At 45.0% G+C, this 18113-nt stretch overlaps 1 protein-coding gene across 9 annotated transcripts in view; it reads left to right on the forward strand.

Moving 5' to 3' along the window:
• Positions 1-11143: 11143 nt before the first annotated feature.
• ZNF827 (zinc finger protein 827) overlaps positions 11144-18113 on the forward strand; it is a 170313-nt gene continuing 163343 nt past the window's right edge. For 6 of the 9 annotated variants that reach the window (XM_074377802.1, XM_045516384.2, XM_045516385.2 and 3 more), the window contains exon 1: positions 11144-11807. In XM_074377802.1, the coding sequence (XP_074233903.1) occupies positions 11765-11807 (43 nt within the window). In that variant the 5' untranslated portion in view covers positions 11144-11764. The remainder of the gene's footprint in view (positions 11808-18113) is intronic. The other 3 variants (XM_045516383.2, XM_010954582.3, XM_010954580.3) reach the window with 2 other exon arrangements.

Here is an 18113-nt window from a genome sequence, read left to right on the forward strand (position 1 = left end):
TCTGGCATAAGATTCCTTTTCTGAATTCAGAGAAAGTCCAGGTTTTTAATGTTATATATATATATGCATACATACACATATATATAAATATATATATATATATTTTTAATTTGGCTTGTCTGTTTTAGACAGTGCTTAAAAAGGAAAGGGTAGTCCTCAATCAGAACTATACTCTTCTATAAGACAATAATGTAGACCTGTAAGTAATCCAGTGTGGGTTATGATTTATGTCAGATGAATGCCAAATAATAGTGGGTCATTTATTTTGTTTCAGGCACAACAGTGGGGGTGAAGAGGGAGAACAGATTGGTTTAAAACAAATCAAATTATGAAAACCTCAATAAATGTTTTATAAGTGAAATTTATAACTGAATGAATGCCACAATGCCTAAAATTCCTGCTATTAAAGTCACTGCTCTGGGATAAAGCACGGGGAATGTAGCAAGCAGAGGTAATATATTCAAACTTTTCCTTTAGTAGCCAAAGAAAATGAAAACTCATCCTCTGGGAATCTAGGGATAGAGCCTGAAGAGGCTTCCGGGGAAAATTTCTTTGAGACCTTGCATTTTGACTGAAAATGCACTTAGAGTTTGGACCTCACAGCATGGTCTGTGCCATCAAGAACTGTTACTGTGCTTAGGGCTTCCCGCACAGGATTTGTTTAAATCCTATGCCAATCTCTCAGGAAAAGGACAATGCCATCATTATCTTCATTTTCCATGAGAAAACCCAAGGTACCTGATATATCCAAACATATCTTAATAAAAGTATGTTTTAAATTATTCAAAAGTTAAATTACATAACTTTTTTCCAGCAAATATTTGAGTGAAAGGAGCATTCCAGAAAGACAGCCATGTTTATTCTGTGAGATCTTGTACTTTGGGGCTCCTTTTTGTGTATCCCTATTGGAAAAAACACGGGAACTAGCTATTTGTGCTGCTGAAGACACTGGCATAGAGTAGCTAATATACTTACTCTTTAGAAATTTTTTTATTTTAAGTTCAAAAACATGTTGATTATAGCAATGTATTTCAAAAATATGAACAACAAAGAAGGAAAAAAAACTGAACAGCGCTCATTACCCCATTGGCTGTCTTTTTTTGAGGTACAAAAGCATGAAGAGGCCCTGGGAGATGGTAGGGGTGGGGAGGAGCAGTTATAGTTTGAATGAAGGAAGCCCTACCACCTATCTGGAGAGGGAGATTTGATGGGCAGCGTGGCGGGTATTGCTGGGTGCTAAAAGCAGCCCTTCTGAGAGGGCAAACAGGCAGCAAACATGTGGAAGTGCAGGTAGGAGAAAGTACAGAGGAGATGCAAGGATTGAGTCTTGGAGAAAAACATCACCACTTGGCAGTTTTGCTTAGCTTACCCTGAATTTATTCAGAGTATGGAATTGAGACGGTCCTAGTTTGTGGAGGGCCATGACTTTCCTTTGGGCAAACACTTCAGCTTGTTTATTTGTTTGTTTGTTTTCATCTACTGTGTTAGTCTGCTTGGGCTGCCATAACAAAATACCATAGACTAGCTGGCTTAAATGACAGACATTTATTGTCTCACAGCTCCAGAGCCTGGAGATCTGGGGTGAGGATGCCAGCAGACTCAGGTCCTGGTGAGGACTCTCTTCTTGGCTTGCAGATGGCTGTCATCTTGCTGTATCCTTACACAGCCTTTCCTGAGAAGGAGAGACAAAGAGAGAGAGACAGAGAGACAGAGAAAATAAGAGGTTTTTGGTGTTTCTTCTTATAAGGGCACTAATCCTATCAAGAGTACCCCACCCTCGTGAACTTACGTAAACCTAAGTAACTCCCAAAGGTGCCATCCCCAAATATCATCACATTAGGTGTTAAGGCTTCAACATACACATTTTGGGTGGGCAAAATTCAGTTTGTCATGTGTCTAATACTGGACTGAGGTTTCTGATTACCTATCACAAAGCCTTGTTCCCTGTTCTCAGAGTTCTTGGCTGGCCTGGCGAATCTCTATACTTTAAAGGTAAATCATTATCATCATCTTAGTTTTATGGGAAATAACAAAGAAAGGTTAACTAAAATAAGCCCTAGAGTTCGGCAAACTCTACAGGGTCAAGGCTAACATCCCTGTTTGCTCACCACGGCATTCCCAGTGGCTTATGCGGTGTCTGGCACAGAGCACTGCACATTCAATGTTTGGTGAATGTATGAAAGGAGCGTGGATCAGTCTAGGTTCAGGCAGTGAACAGAACTGACCTCAGATGATTCAAAGGAAGAGCCTTTAAAGAAGGGACTACTTACTGGGGGGTGTGGGTAAGGTTATGGGAACGGTTGAGCACTGGTGAGGCATCCAGAGACTGGCATTGGTAGGTCATTACCACTTCCAGGGCTGAAGAAACAAGGGGAGGAAACAGTGTGTCCCGAGTCCAGTGAAGTGTGAACTCTGCTGTATTCATGGAGGGACAGAATTACCAGAGATAAGGCATCAAAGCAGGGGAAGGGGAAAGAACAGAGCTCCCTACCTCTCTGCCCTTCCACTCTTCCCTCCCACAAGTACCTCCTATTGGCTGACCCGACTGCACATCAAGCCAGCCAGAGAGCTTGGGTGATGCAGCCACTGGAGGTCAGTTCCTGGGTCACAGAACAGGGCAGGGGAGGGAGGACAACCGAGGGAGGCACAGGTGAAGGAAGCAGCCCAAGGCTACCTCAGCAGTGCACAGTGAAGTCCATGTCCGAGGGTGCTTGTCTGAGTTCTGGTTGCTTGTAAAGATGACTTTGATCTCTTTAATAAAGTAACAATGGGCTTCTACATGGGAGTTCAGACTTGTCTTGCAGGGAACTGGAGGCCACACTTCCTGGGGAGAGTACCAAGGCATTTGGGTTTACCCCTTTCCTCTTAGACAAAGGCCAGAGTCTCTTGGCCTCTAGGACATGACATGTGGCCTATCCTCAGGCTTCTGCCAGATTGATGGAGAGAGATCCCTAGGGCTGCAGTAGGATACTGCATCGAATTATGTCTGTGACCCCAAGTGAAAGTGGCCTTGAGCAGTGTCTTAAGGCATGTGCCTCAGTTCCTCCAGCCACAGAGTGAAAAAAAGAAATCATTCAAAGTGTTGATGTGAGTAAGAATTAGACAGGTCTTGCTGATACAGTATGTCCCCCTCCTCACCGTAGGTAATTATGTTGATGCGCAGACAGAAATACTGCTGAACGGAACGCTTCTATTATGCAAAAGGCACAACAAAGCTTCTCATGGACACCCTACAAAGAAGCACACTCTCTGGGGAGCTGGGAAAAAGCAGTCAGCCACCTAACCTTTCTCTAAAACAGCAAACAGCCTGGCACAAAGGGAGCGGGCACCTCCTGGGGTGCAAATTTCTAGAGGCATGACCTTTGGAAATTCAGTAATTCCTGCGATGCCCGTGGTCTGCTTTTTCAGGACATCTTCACCAAGGGCAATATGGCAGCCAGGCGTGGGTGCCCTGTCGGGGTAAGAGGGGGCCAGAGGACCTGGCTCTGTGAGGCTTTCCCACAGTAAGATGTCCCTGGTGCAGTTCCTCCAGGGTAACTCCACGCGAACTTGTTAATCCATTCACCAGAGCCTGTTTACTGTGAGGACACTTGCTGAACCAGTTGGGCTTCAGATGCCAGGACAAGTGTGTGTATTGTGGTTTAACCATCCTGTTCCTTCCTGTTGTTTTGAGCAATTAGCAGGTATCTTTTTTTTTTTTTTTTTTTTTTTTGTCCTAAACATTTCAGGAAATTCCATATTCCCCACTGTCCCTGGAATAAGGACTCCTGAATGCTACGTGGAAGGAGGATGGGGTTTCAGAAGCTGCCGCTGTGTAAGAGCTCGTTCTTCTAATGTGAAAATGACCCTTTTGACCTGCTGTCCGGGAGCAGGTTGGGTGACTCATGGTTTGTGCTTTAACAGTAATAGATTCTCGTTGATACCTTGACATCCTTCCAAAGTACCTACGAACCCCACTGAAAGACTTTCGTAAGACAATTAGCCCAGACCAAGTGTACCACGGGCTAACAGTGGAATGGGATCTGAAGTTGGGCTTTATAAGCACCTCTTTTCATGAAAGTAGAAACATTTTATTTTGAACTGCCTGCCATCTTTCTGCTCAGAAGGATAACACCTCCCCTCCACTGTTAGTTTTCTTCCAATAGGGTTTTTTAATCAATAGTATCTACTTTCTCAACATAGAGTTTATGTTTTTGATTTGTGAATTTTTCTCTGTAATTTTTATGAGTTTCTTGTAGCCCCCATAGCTACCCTTTATTCACATTTCAAAGAACCTTCCAGAAGCTAGTAAAATAACATTGAAACTATGCTGAATTTTCTGGGTGCAATATTTAAAGGCACTCAAGTCCCTCATTTTTTATGTTGGTATATCAAATGCTTCTAAGTTCTAGTTTGTACAATTGGTTTACTTAAATCCACTAGGATGCACAAATACACCTTCACATCATCCTATGTTTGAGCTCAGATTTTCTGGAATAGGAGACAGTCACTAGTCAGAACTCTCAGCTAGAAGCATCACCCAAGATTTCAGTTCCTCTAGTTCCTGGTCTGTGAAATACCAGGGCTAAACCAAGTGATCTGCAAGGCATCTTCTGGCCATAGACTCTTGTGATTTTAATTTGAAGCTCTGTTTTTCTCTCCTGATTAAAAATATTAAAGTATGAGATTAAATGATGGAAGAGAGTGAGCATATAATAGCTAATTCCCATAGCATTATCATTTGCTGTTTTAAACGAAGGGACTTTTAATCCAATAAAAAGGCATAGCCAATCCCTTAATCAGCAAAAAGATGTTGGAGCTCAAGGTAACTAGGTCTTTCCTCCCGTGAGAAATCTAACTGCATAAAATCCGACCAAAAAAATGGATGGAGGGAGATTGATGTGACTGTAGACCACAGAGATAACCATCATGATGGGAAAAGTTTGGGGCAACCCACATAGAACTTTTTGATTGGTTTCTGCTCCCTTTTTATTTGCGGATCACCAACAATCACGATTTGGGGTATGCTGCTATCTTGTTCTCTGTTATTCTTGCAGTGTTACGCCACACAAGGCAAGTCTACGGAGGGAGTTGTCTGACCCTGTGAGTTGGGTAAACAACCTTACCATGATGCCCTCGGGGGTGCCCCATAGTGAGCAGAGGGGTTGGGGAGAAGAATGGACAAAGGGAAAGGGAGACATTGCAGAGACACTGAATCAGAGCTGACTGCAGCCGGAGAGGGTCTGTGGGAGAAGCCACAATGCACGAGGGGCTTGAAAGGAGACAGCAGTATGATTTGAGGCAGGTCAGAGGGTGACTGGGTCAGGCAGCAAAGAAGTACATTAAGCGACCAGACAAATCAGTTGGAAAAATGCATGAAAGTGGGGAGCAGCTGCTTAGGGGAGTTTTTCATCCATGCAGATAAAACACAAGGCCCAGGGAAGTTAAATTGATAGAGATGTTAAGAATTCTGGCAAATGAGGCTTGGGAGACAGGAGTTTAAGTCTCAGTTGGGGTTCGAGTTTGGAATAAATAAGGCAAGACTGAGTGATCCAATCATTACAGCTGACAAGAAGGCGAGAGAAAAATAGACCACGGAAATCAGAGATCGGGAACTTGCCTAAACTCAACAAGACTTATATGCCGAGATGGTGTTGAGATGAGGAACTACTGGGGAGATGCTTAAGGGAAAGATTTTGGATCCACAAGAATATGGATGAAAGAGCTCTAAAATGCCCAAAAATGTTACCTTTGCCAGGTTTTCTGTCAGGCCATGTGCTGGTCCATCCATGAGTTTTGAAAGCGTGGTTAATCCAAATTGTGGCAAAACTTGCTGATGTCAGCCAGGCGCTGGCCTCCTAAGAACACAAGTACAGAATGCAACAAAAGGCTCCCCCTCTGTAAATGATGGCTGGTCATCGTTACGAGATCCTGATTTACAACACATGAGGTCCAGGCCAGGAGATACACCAGGCCCATTTCTGTGCCTTGGGACAGGGACTTATGATTTAAAATGTCAGACTTAGAGTGCTTTTGGGGTTTAGAGTGTCCCTATCTTAACTCTTGAGGAAGACGGCTCAGCCCTGGGAAACAGAGAGAGCTGGTTTGATTGTCCTAAGTGGTCTGAGGCTGGAAGAGGCTTGGGCCCTCTGTTCAGAGTAACCAGCCTCTCCACGTGGCTGGGCAATCTGTCCCAATGGCGCTTGGTGAACACCAGCTCGTCCTCTGTATTGGTTCATTTTATATGCCAACTGGACAGGGCTAAGGGATGTCCAGAGAGCTGGTAAAATATTATTTCTGGGTGTGTTGGTGAGGCTGTTTCTAGCAGAGATTAGCATTTGAATCTATGGACTGACTACAGAAGATTGTCCTCACCTACGAAGGTGGGCATCGTTCAATCCATGGAGGGCCTGAACAGAACAAAAGGGAAGAGGAAGGGCCAATTCACTCTGCGTGAACTGAGACCTCCGTCTTCTCCTGCCCTTGGTCACTGTAGCTCCTGGCTCTTGGGCTTTCAGACCCAGACCAGGGTGTACACAATTGGCCCCCCAGTTCTCAGGCCTTTTGACTTGGACTAAATTATACTACTGACATTCCTAGTTCTCTGTCTTGCAGATGGCAGGTCATGGGGCTTCTGGGTCTCCATAATCTCATGAATCAATCCCTATAATAAATAATTCAATAAGCAAGTAAGTAAATGAATGAATGAATGCGTGAATAATATTTATTTCTCTGGAGAACCCTGACTGACACATCCTCTCAACATCTCATAAGGAATTTCACCAGGGAAGCCAGTCTTGGGACACACAAAACCAACTCTCAATTCCTGGAGATTAGTGGGCTTCATTTTTTGAGAAGTGTTAACGTATTTACAGTTGGATTTCAAGACTAGTAAAATGCTCATAAAAGTTCTTTTTTCTCTTTAACTGCATCTCAATTAATTTTTAGAGCAGCAGTTCTCAAACTTTTTGGAAATCAAGACTCATTTATACTTTTAAAAGTGGTTGAGGACCCCAAAGAACTTTTGATTGTGTGGGTTATGTCTTGCCATTGACTGTATTACACATTAAAACTGCGGCATTTCTAATAAAACATTTATTTATTTATTTATTCATATATAAATAGCAATAATACATGCAATGGCAAGTTAACACATTCTTAAGAAAAATGTATTTTTCAAAACCAAAGATTTAGCGAAAAAAGTGGCATTGGTTTACATTGCTGCAAATGGCATTGGTTTACATTTCTGCAAATCTCTGTAATGCCTGGCTTACTAAGAGACAAGCTGGAGTCTCATATCTGCTTTCTGCTTTCAATTTGTTGTGATATGTTGCTTTGGTTAAAGACATACATGGAGAAAAGCAAACCTCACACCACCATGTAGTTGCAGGAAGGGAGGAATATTTTAATATCCCTTTTCAGATAATTGTGGATATTCTTCTTTGACACACCACCAAAACTTGATGACTGGTAGTTTCTTAAAAGTTACTGACAGTGTGGAATTTGAAAACCACGTCAATGACCTTTTTATACTCTTACATTAAAAGCCATTGGCTTATCTTGTACTTTAAATAGATCTTTACTACAGCATGATTTTGTAACATCATGTATTGGTCATTTGAAAAATACTGAGTTGTACATTTCTTCCAAAACGTTGGCACAATATCAAAAAGTCACATTCAGTAACATCACTATTGATCTCATCAGAAAAGTCTGTAAGAATCAGGAAGCTGTTAAACCCAAAGTGATGGATATAAGTTATCGAAAATTCTAATTTTCACTTCTAACTACAAATATTATCATTGCCTAAAAAAATACCACAAATACTTTTCTTTGAAGCTAAGGGCTCACTTCATTCATTTTTTGAGAAATATCCAAGTCTGAATAATCACAATTTGTCTGTCAGTCATACTTTCAAGTACAAATAATATTCCACTAAAAAGGTATCTATATCCAGCGATCTCACAAGTGATTTTCCTTGAGAAAACGGATGTACTTTGGAATGCAGTATTTTTTTATGTACCTAACATTTTGTCACAAAGAATACTTAAAAGTCTTGTACTCACAGGTAGAGTTTTAGTAACATTAATAATTTTTACTTCTCCATCAAGGACATTCTTAAATGAACCTTCCTTTTTTCTCTAAGGGGGTAGTGGTGAAAAGAACGACCACTAATACATTTTTGGTGTCCCTGTCTTGATTTGAGCTGCGAAGGTGCCAGCATTTTCTTTCCACTGCTTTCGATCATCATGGCAAATGTTAACACAGATAAAACAGCAAATAACATTTTGAAAATCATTTCGACCTCAACAGCCCCTCTAGATTTCACTCGATTCCAGGGGCTACACCCCGTTACCACCCTTAGCAGCACTGGGGAAAGGATAGAATTCCTCCCGTGAGAGTGAGCGTTTATGAAACCTCTTCTTAGAATATACAATTCTGAGAAAATCTGTTTTTTATTTTATTTTATTTTATTTTATTTATTGGTGGGAGGGAGGTAATTAGGTTTGTTTGTTTGTTTATTTATTTATTTATTTTTAGAGTAGGTACTGGGGCTAGAACCCAGGACTTTGTGCATGCTAAGTATGCACCCTAACACTTGAGCTATACCCTTCCCAGAGAAAATCTATTTTAATCTCACATTTGAGAGGTGATGGAGATGAGGGTGGAGAAAGTACTATAATTATTAAGATAAAATATGCTTTCAAAAGCTTGGGCCAAGGAGTTGAACCGAAGAGAATATTCCACTATGATGACTATAGTCAACAGTAATCCAAGTTCCTGGATATGGGCATCCCAAAGGCACACCATCCCCAGATTATTTATCCACTCGGTATGAAATCCATTGTAACCTTCAGCTCTTTATCTATCTAATATTTTAGGCTAGTCTAACATTAAAATTAGTTTGTGCTCCTTAACCATAGGGCACAAGAGGGTAAGAGGCCAGTGCCCTTGATGAGCACTTTGTAGCAGAGAGAGATACCCAGCTGAGATTTCAACAGAAGTTGTTCTGTCCTTAGTTCCATTTTCTATTGTTGTGTACTACTTCAAATAATTTTTGGAAAGAGGTAGAGGTATGAATAAATTCAATTTAAAAATGTTTTTGGCTGTTGATAGAAGACGTACATAATTAAAAGTTCACAGCATTTGCCTGCGTGCTTCTAAAAGGTCGCAGGAAATGCACTCTACTTTGAGGAAAGGCCCAAAGTGTGTTTTCAATTACAGTGTACTAAGCATTGGAAAGCGGCAGCAATTCAGGAAAAGGTGGTGGTGTGTCTATGCAGAGTAACAGTCCTCCCTATCCCAGCCAGAGGTCCTGAGGGAGCGGCGGTGGAGCGCTAGGACTGTTCTGTTTACCGTGTTAGGATTAAGGATCCGACACACTCAGGGCAATGAGTCTATTTAGAATGATGAACTCTGATTTATCATTCATATACTAATTTCAAGTCCAGCGCTATTGACGACAGTCAAAATCATGGCGGGTTGAGTTTGATCTGAGTTGCAAGAAAGTTCGATTTCAAATCGTTAACTTGGGGAAATTTAACTACCAGTTGACTTAAGCCAATATTCAAGGAAGAGTTGGTTTAAGCATGATGCTCTATTTCAAGCTTGACTGCTCTCTGTTTGGTTTTAGATTGAATTCAAGCAGGTGTTTCAGAACCTGGTTCAGATTGCATTACTTGCCACTGGGAAGCTAGATCTTTCTGGGGAGTTAGCAGCAACGGTTTCATCCTGAGACTGCATTATCAATGAAAAAGATCTTTGGGGAGACACACAGCACTCTTTAAGCTTCTCTAATAAAAGTGTGCCATATGAAAGCTTATTGTTATTTTTGAAAGAGCACATAGAGATTCAACCCCCATGACTGTCTGGAACACCACTCCAGCTGAGAGAAGTAAGTCAGAACTTCAAAGAGGCATTAGCTATCCACGTAAGCGTATGGAGTGTCATTTTAATGTTCTGTATCTTTGGGGTGCCTCCACCTTCTTTGATGAAAAAGTCTATTTTAAAATTTGTAAGAAAATATTTAACATAATAAGGTGATGAGTCAGAGGTTTTAAAAAGCTAAAAAGGGAAGATGTAGTTTAAAAATGCACCTTTTAATTTTTTTAGCTACATCTGACTCATGAGATATAATGTATTCTGCTAAGTTCAAAGTTTTCTCTTACAAAGAGAGTTTTATGAAACAACTCTTCTTCAGACTGTTTTTCCTTCAATTATAGTAGCAGGTTTTGGAGTTTAAATCATTAACAACCTCTGAGTGAACTTTTATCCAAATGACTGCAAGTCATAAAGAGAACAGCCCTCTTTCACCAAGTACCTTTTGTGCTGGAGTGAGACCCGTCCTTTTCTGTTTCTCCCCTTTATGTCTCTCTTTGAAGAAGAATGTGTGATTTGTAAAGTAATGACAGTATGTATCAGTTAATGAAAACTGCATATTGCACTCATAATGCAAACTGGAATTGCTTCAGGGTTAGCTTCACATACCTGCATTATAGCAGGAGAAAAAGAAAATTTCAGAAGTCAAGATTGCTGTGTGCACTGTAGGACTATCATGTAGCAGTTAAAGCAACCATCAGGGGTGACCTAATCTTATTTTTCCCCCTTTGTGAAGGAGCTGTAATTTTCATTTAGGCGGCATTTTCCAGATTTAACTCCTCTGGACACTCCAAAACTGGGCACTTACTCCATCTAGTTATTGATTTCACCATATGTTATCTTTTTATTTTATTTTTTTGGTTATTTTTATTGGACTGTTTTTGGAGAGTGTGTGGAAGACTGTAACCTCCACAGACTTAAGGTGATGGGGTGAGAGAGCACTTCTTTTGGTGACAAAAGACTGAAGATTTTTAAACAGAACAAAACGAAGTTTAATAAACAAAAGAGAGTTAAAAAGAAAAGCCGATTTCCTTTTTAAAAATGAGTAAGAATAATGAACTAATCGTTGTTTAAAGAGTGGGGAAAACTTTTTTCCCCCTAGATGTGGCGAATAGCGGGATAAATTCGAAGAACTCCATCCCACCCCCGCACGCGCGCCCCCCATTCTTTCCAGACAGAGCGGTTGCAAATCCCAGGCTGAGTCCGCCCTGGGAGCCTTAGGGCACCTTCCTCTTTGCTGTGTGTGTGTGCGTGTGTGTGTGTGTGTGTGTGTGTGTGTGTGTGAGTGTGTGTGTGCGTGCGCGTGTGTGTGTCTAGCTCTCCCTCTTTCCTTCAGTCTGTGCCTCTGTGTGTGTGTGTGTGTGTGACAGAGAGAGAGAGAGCGCGAGAGGAGAGAGAGAGCGAGAAAGAGAGAGAGAGAGAGAGAGAGCAAGAGAGCGAGCTGTGAGCTGTGCTGCCGCCGCCGCTGCCCTTTGATCCCGACATTAGTGTTAGGGGCTCGGAGACACAGAGCGCGGCCATAGACACCGCCGCACCGGCACTCATTTATTTATACCTCCCATCACACTCGCGAGCATAGGACACACACACAGACACACACACTCACACCTATTAGATCCGTTTCCATTGAAGAATATTACGCTCGGGGACAAGCCAGGTGCACGACCAAAAATTAAAAAAAAAAAAAAGGGGAAAAAGAAAGGAAAGAAAAGAAGAAAACCCCTCTTCTGGCTCCAGGAAACAAGCTTCAACCCATTGCACACACCGGAGAGAAGGGGTTTCCCCCTGCCCGCCCGCTCGCCCCCCAACTACCTCCCCGCTCCTGCCAGTGTCTGCCTCTCTGCCCCCACGGGGGTTTATTTGATCTCACATTAACCAAGGAGGAGAATGTGAGAAAAGGGGGAAAATGCCCAGGAGGAAGCAGGAGCAGCCCAAGCGCCTTCCCTCACGTAAGTCATCCCTTCTCCACCTCCTCTCGTGCCATTTTCTCGCCCTCCCTCTCCTCTTTCCCCTCCGCAGCCTCCTCCGTTGTTTTCTGCATTAGTTTAGGGTTACAGAGGTGAAACTGACAAAGACACAGCCCGGGTTACTCCTCGTTTAGGTCTATGCTGAGGCAGCCATGTTGGTGATGATCAGCCCCGTGCCCTTTCTATTCTCTCTCTCTTTTTCTTTCTTTCTCTCACCCCCCCTCTTTTTTTCCTTGAGATCGGGCTTTTTTCCCTTTCCCTCCCCCTCCTCACTCCGGGTTGCTGGGGGGAGGGGGCAAGAGAAGGGAGGAGGGGAGTAGTGTGGATGCCGGTTTTTTTTTTTTAAATCGGGGGTGGAGGGGAGGTGGGAGAGGTTGGAATCTTTAAAAAAAAAATTCCTTGCGGATCACAGTGCCTGAGGGTGCGGGGGTCGGGGCGCGCAGGGGGCTGGGGGCCGTGACATGGCGTTTGGGGGTGTCGGGGCGAGGGCGCGCGGCCGCCTGCCGGGTACAGGATCCAGGGAGAGGTCCGTCTACGGCTAAAGGTTGCGCCGGGGTTGGTCGGCCCCGGAGCCGGCGGCGGCAGCGGCGGCGGCAGGAGCAGGAGGAGGCGGAGGTGGAGGAGGCGGCGGCGGAGGAGGGGAGTCGGGGGCGGGCGAGGCGGGAGAGGCTGGGAGGGTGTGGGGGCTCCGCACACAAACACATGGGTACACACGCGCCGCCGGGCGGCTGCTCCCGCGGCGCCGGGGCGAGGGGGCGCGCCGGGGCGCGGGGGGCGCGGGGCGGCCGGGCGGGGGGCGAGGCCGGGCAGCGGCGGGCGGATGTGGGGTGCGGGAGCTGCGCCGAGGCGGAGGCAGGAGGCAGGGCGGCTCGCGGCGCGCGAGGTCCCTGCAGAGCCGAGGGGAGGGAGGAGCAGGGCTCCTGGCAGCAATAAAATGCGGGGTCAGTCGGAGCAGACGGAGCCGGGCGAGACTCGGGCTCTCAGACCCCCCTCCCCGGCGAGCCTGAGCAGAGTCCAGGACTAAAGTGCATCACAGCCCTCCCCGGCTGCAGCCACACACACCAACTGGAGACACACACCCTCCGGCACGGCCCGGTCCCCTTCCCCTCCTCCACCCGCGCCCCCGGTCCCTCTCCGCCCTCCCTCCGGCTTTTCTTTGCGAGACTCTTAACTTTTCCCCCACTCCCTCTCCAGCTCTCCCCCCCCCACCCCCCAATCTTTCTCCGCTTTGAGTGTTCCGAGATGCTGCTAAAGCTAAAAGTGAAGGAGAAAGAAGCAACTAAAAATATCCCCCGGGGCCGCCCGGCTCCTTGAATGCAGGGAGGAGGGGGCAGGGGAGAAGGCATGGGGCGGGGTGACGGGGAGGAGGGGACGCCGGAGGCGCCGGAGGGAGGGGTCGGGGGAGACGGAGGGTCAATTTCTCTTCTCTCCCCCCGCACTGCTCCCCTCTCCCGGCGGTTTGGCGCTGCTGCTCGGAGCCCGATCCTGCAAAACCCGGGCTGGGGGCGGGAGCGGAGCCGGAGCGCCCGCCCGCCCGGGTGTCAGGCCGACGTGGTCGGTCACCTGAAGTTCACGGAGGGTGGGGGAAGGGTTAAGGTTATGGTGTCTCGGGCTCGGGTTGTGTGTGAGCGTGTGCGTTTCCGCTGCAGACAGGCAGCGCGATCGATCTCCCCCTCGCGAAATCTCCGCCGCGGTGCCGGCCCGGGGGACGGGCAGGGGGCGCGGGTGGCTCGGGCCGGGCGCCCCCGCGCCTCCGTGTCACCCGGGCCGCGGCCGAAGTGGTGAGCAAGGGCACTTGCAGGCAGCCAGCTCCGCAAACATTCCTCTTTCTTTCCCCTTCCCGGTACGCAGGAGTCGACGCACAGGGCTTGGGTTGTGCTTTTTTTCCCCTTCCTTTAAAAAAAAAATGCCCCTGTGCAGTCCTTTCTTCGCCTGCCCGCTAGAGGTTCTGAGGATAATATCACATATGTAATATATATGCACAGAAAAGCATTCGCAGGCGTCTGCGTGTGTAGGGAAATTTTGTGCGAGGAAAAAGAAGGCGGCGGAGTCGGGGAGGGCGAGTTGGGAGGCTCCGCGCTGCGATTCACAGAAAACTCGCAGCAGTTGGTGGAAGTGTTTCGTGCACATGGCCGGCCCGCCGCAGTTCCCAGCTCTTTTCGGGGGCGTGTGGGGGCAGGGAGGGGAGGCAGGGATCCTGGGGGGGTGTCGGGGGAGGCTTGCCCTGCTCGGACAAAATGGGCTTCAGTGTTCTCTGCGAACTTGCCCTTAGATGGCAACTTTGGGAGCTGATGAGCTTGTGTGCGAAAACCAGGGCGGTGAGGTTATTTGGTCATTTTGCTTTCTTCTCTTTGAAAAAATAAAAAAAAAAAAAAAGAAGGAAAATGTTGGCGGGGTTAGAGGGAGGGTAGGAGGAGAGAAGGGATTTGTATCTGTTCGGTTGTGACGGAGATGGAACGCCTTCCCTCCCGTGGTGTGTAGTGGAGTCGGGCAGCTGCAGCCTGCCCTGCTGGTGACCTTGACCCTGACCTCGTGCGACTACCCTCTCCGTCTGAGAGGAAATTCAGGCTCCATTTTAGCTCGTGTGTTCGGTGGGCCTCTCCAGCGCGCAGGGCCTGGCGATTAAGTTGTATTTTCAAAGTGGGCTCTCCCACCCTGTTCTCTAATTGAATACTGTTACCCACTCGGTTAAAAAAAAAATCGACTTCTCCTCCAGTCACATAAAACCACTTTTACTGAAGTAAGAAGCAATTACCTTTTGGAAACCCCGTAAAAGTCCCTCCAGTTTTAAAAGGCAAGCCCATTTGAGAAGCTTTTCTCCACTTACCTTTGCTTTGAATGGATTTTTGTGGATGTGTGCTGCCTGTTTTAAGCATGGTTTACAGATGTTTTGTAAGCAGTTTGCATTTGAGCTGAGAGCAGTTTCTGGGTAAATGGTGTGTTTTGCAATTCAGACACAGTAACCCAAGTCTTGCTAAGTGCTGAGTGAGTCTTAAGGAACTTGCAGTGGTGTGGATTTCGGTAAAATTAGTGTTAATTTATATTTAGTGTAGAATATAATTGTAGTCCCTCAGTTCTAGTTTTAATGCTAAGTTCTTTATTTCTTTGTTTATGCATGGTGCCAGGATTTTCTTTTTCCCCTGGAGAACCGTTTTGTATGAGTGAAAATATAGTGAGTTGGGGATTAAGATTGCCCTAATAGAAGTCATCCCGAGTTTTTAAGAAGTTATATAGGGGCAGCTTGAAATTTCACAGTTAAAGGAAGGAGTGATGTGTGTGGCTTTTGGGGTGGGAAGGGTCAGAGGGGATATGAGATGAGGAGGATTGTTTTTGAAACCAAGGGGCATTCTGAATAGATGATAACAAGTGGTCGAGAGCCACTTTTGATATGATGCTCAAAAAATTTAGAGAACCTGTAAACACACATTTAAGAAGTTCCAATTAGAATACAAGAAAAAAAACTTGTAAAACTGAATCATCAAGAAATTTGGAATGTTTTCCACTTTGTCTTAAGGCCCCCCCCCTTGCCTCTGTGCCTGCCCTCCACATAAACCATTGCTACTAATAAAGTCTTACTGTGTGTTATAAAATATGATACTAGCCAGCCGCAGTGTGGCTCTGCGAAGCCCACAGTTCCCCCACTCTATAGCGCAGACACCAGGGAACCTGCAAGTTCCGCCCTGGAGTAGATTAGTCCTGGAAATCCAGACTACCACTGAGTATTATCTGATACCAAGTCTGGGGTGAGCCTCAGCCCCTGGCACGGAGTCCCAGCAATTCCCCAGGCTGGGCTTCGGCCTGCTAAGGTTTCCTAGCTCCTTCTGTTCAACCAGACACCCTTGGGACTGTTCGGAACCGAATTAGCTTTGGGGATGGGCGAGCCTTTAACCTGACGCTACTAACCTAAGCGTTAGATTTCTGATTTAAAATTCTCCACAGTCATTTCCTCCTGGGCCTCTGAAGTAACTGTATGTGTGTGTTTGTTTTTGTTATATAGGCCTCATACATATGCAGAAAAACAAATGGCCTGTCCCTATAGAGTTGAATGGTGACCCTACTGACTGCCAATCAAAAAGGCATGCTGCACTAGCTTTTGGAGGTGACCCCCAACCAAGGGCATTAAACTGTTTTTGAGAAGTGGTTTTAAACACTATTATTCAAAATAAAGCCTTTATTTCTTGGCCTAGAGCAGTAATGATCATTTGGGGGTTTTAATCTGATTCTGTTGCCATTGATGTTTCTTCTACAAAAGTTCTTTCCGTGAACAAGGTCCAATACCATGTTCAGAAAACGTCCTAGAGGTCCTTTGAGCTATACCGTGTGCTTATCTTTAGCAGAATCCTAACTGCGTAGTTTAAAAATGTTGGTCAGTCTAAGCAAGAGGAAGAGAGGGAAACTGATACTGTGACTGTTTGCCAGGCCTGGGGCCCAGGCTTTTAGGAACATCACTGCATTTGGGATCACAAACTGGAGCGGGAGAGGGAGGTGTTTGTTGCATCTGTAAATCCTTTTACCGTTGGTTCCCTCAGCACTTTGAAGATTTCATCTTTAGCTTCCACTTACCCCTAAAGGTGGATGAGTTTAGCTCCTGTTCTGTTTATCATTGGAAAGCTGCCTGATGATATACCCCAGAGGGAGCACAAAAGAAAAGTTCATAAAACTGTTGTTTTGTTATTCTAGCATCTTCACTGTTGACTCAGTTGTGGGTCGAGCCCGAAACAAGTTATTGTCTCCTTCATGAAAAAAACTTTAAAAATTCTCTCTTGCTTTCTAGTCAAATTGGGAAGCAGAATGACTGAAAAGCAGCAGAATCCCTTATTTTTATATTTTCACAAGTCTTTATAGGTCTATTGAAAGTTAAAGGATAGAAGATCGAACTTTTCCCTTTACTTTTATTAATTTTTTTCAGTGACCAGGTCATACCTCCTGACTATGACAGGAACCACGGAGAAATTTTTTCGAGACTGAAATAGTAAAGTATTTCACTGCTGATGAATCTGAGGTACCACAAGGCAGGCTTGGTGGATGCTGGGCAAAAATGCCTATCTGTTTTCCCAAGAGACCTCCATATATTCCTAAACACATTCAGTAGGGTACACTGAGCTTTGCTATTAAAGAAGATGACTCAAAATCGCACTCCTTTCAATGCTTCAGGATAGTTTTGAACAAAAAACATTGATTTTAAATTTGTCTGCATGTTACCATCTTGCTCTGGGAATGACACAGCTGGTGCAAGTTGACAGGTCTCCTGCACAAAGTGTTAATAAGTCACGTTGGAAAAGTATAAATTGGACAGCTTTTGGCCAGTGATAGAGCTTGCTGTGCATTTGAGTTATTAGAGTCTTTGAATGGCTTCTGTTAGAAGAGTTCCTAGGGAGATGTGGAAAATCTTTATCTCGTGAGGCTTATAAAATTAGATGGACAGAGGTGGTGGAAACATCCAAGGGTTCCTGTTGTGTTGGTGGAGTAACCAGGCAGGCTTCTCCTGCGGGCAAAAGTTGGTTTAAAATACAAGGAATCCTATGAATGTCAAGATGTTCTTACACGAGAGACCGGATTCGAAATGTGCAGTACCTGGTGGGGTCAGTAAACCAGTTTATTTAGTAATCCCAGTATTTTGGGTTCAGATCGTGTTGGAATGATATAGTTTCTCAAAAGAGAAAAACTTATCCAGGATCACTCACCCTGGTCACATCGTGCAAGGTGATGTCTTTGGATTCAAAGGTGACAAGGTACATAGGGAGTGATGGGGGAACTGAAATTGGCATGGTGTACAAAGTTCCCTTGGTTTCTGATTGGTCAGTAATGCTCTCTGTGGAAGCTGAGGGCAGGATATTGCTGAGAGGAGGTTAATACACCCTTTCACCTTCCTTTTTTTGAAAGTTGCCTCTTCCCTCCTCCACTCTTCCTTTTGAAATATCTGCCAGAGTGTTAGGGTAGCAGGACGGAAGAACACAGACAACAGGCTGGAGCTGATCTCTCCATTCTGAGTGATGTCTTCGTTATTTTCTGTACTTTGATCAGACTGATCACAGAACAGGATGAGAGTGTGACCTACAAAATAGGACTTTGGGGGGCGTTCGAGGCTTTCTAGCAGAAGGTTTTACAAGACCGTGAGCTTTGAGTTTCCTCTTACCTGAAAGAAATCCAGACCAGGCCTAGTGATGGAAGAACATGTGGTTTTTTGTTTGTTTGTTTTTGGGTTTTTTTTAATCAGATTTCGTTACTATTTTGTCCTAGTAATGGCAGTCTAGAATCACATTTTAGAGATACAGGTTGTAAATGAAG

Source organism: Camelus bactrianus, chromosome 2 (assembly GCF_048773025.1).
Source record: "Camelus bactrianus isolate YW-2024 breed Bactrian camel chromosome 2, ASM4877302v1, whole genome shotgun sequence".
Lineage (NCBI taxonomy): Eukaryota > Metazoa > Chordata > Mammalia > Artiodactyla > Camelidae > Camelus > Camelus bactrianus.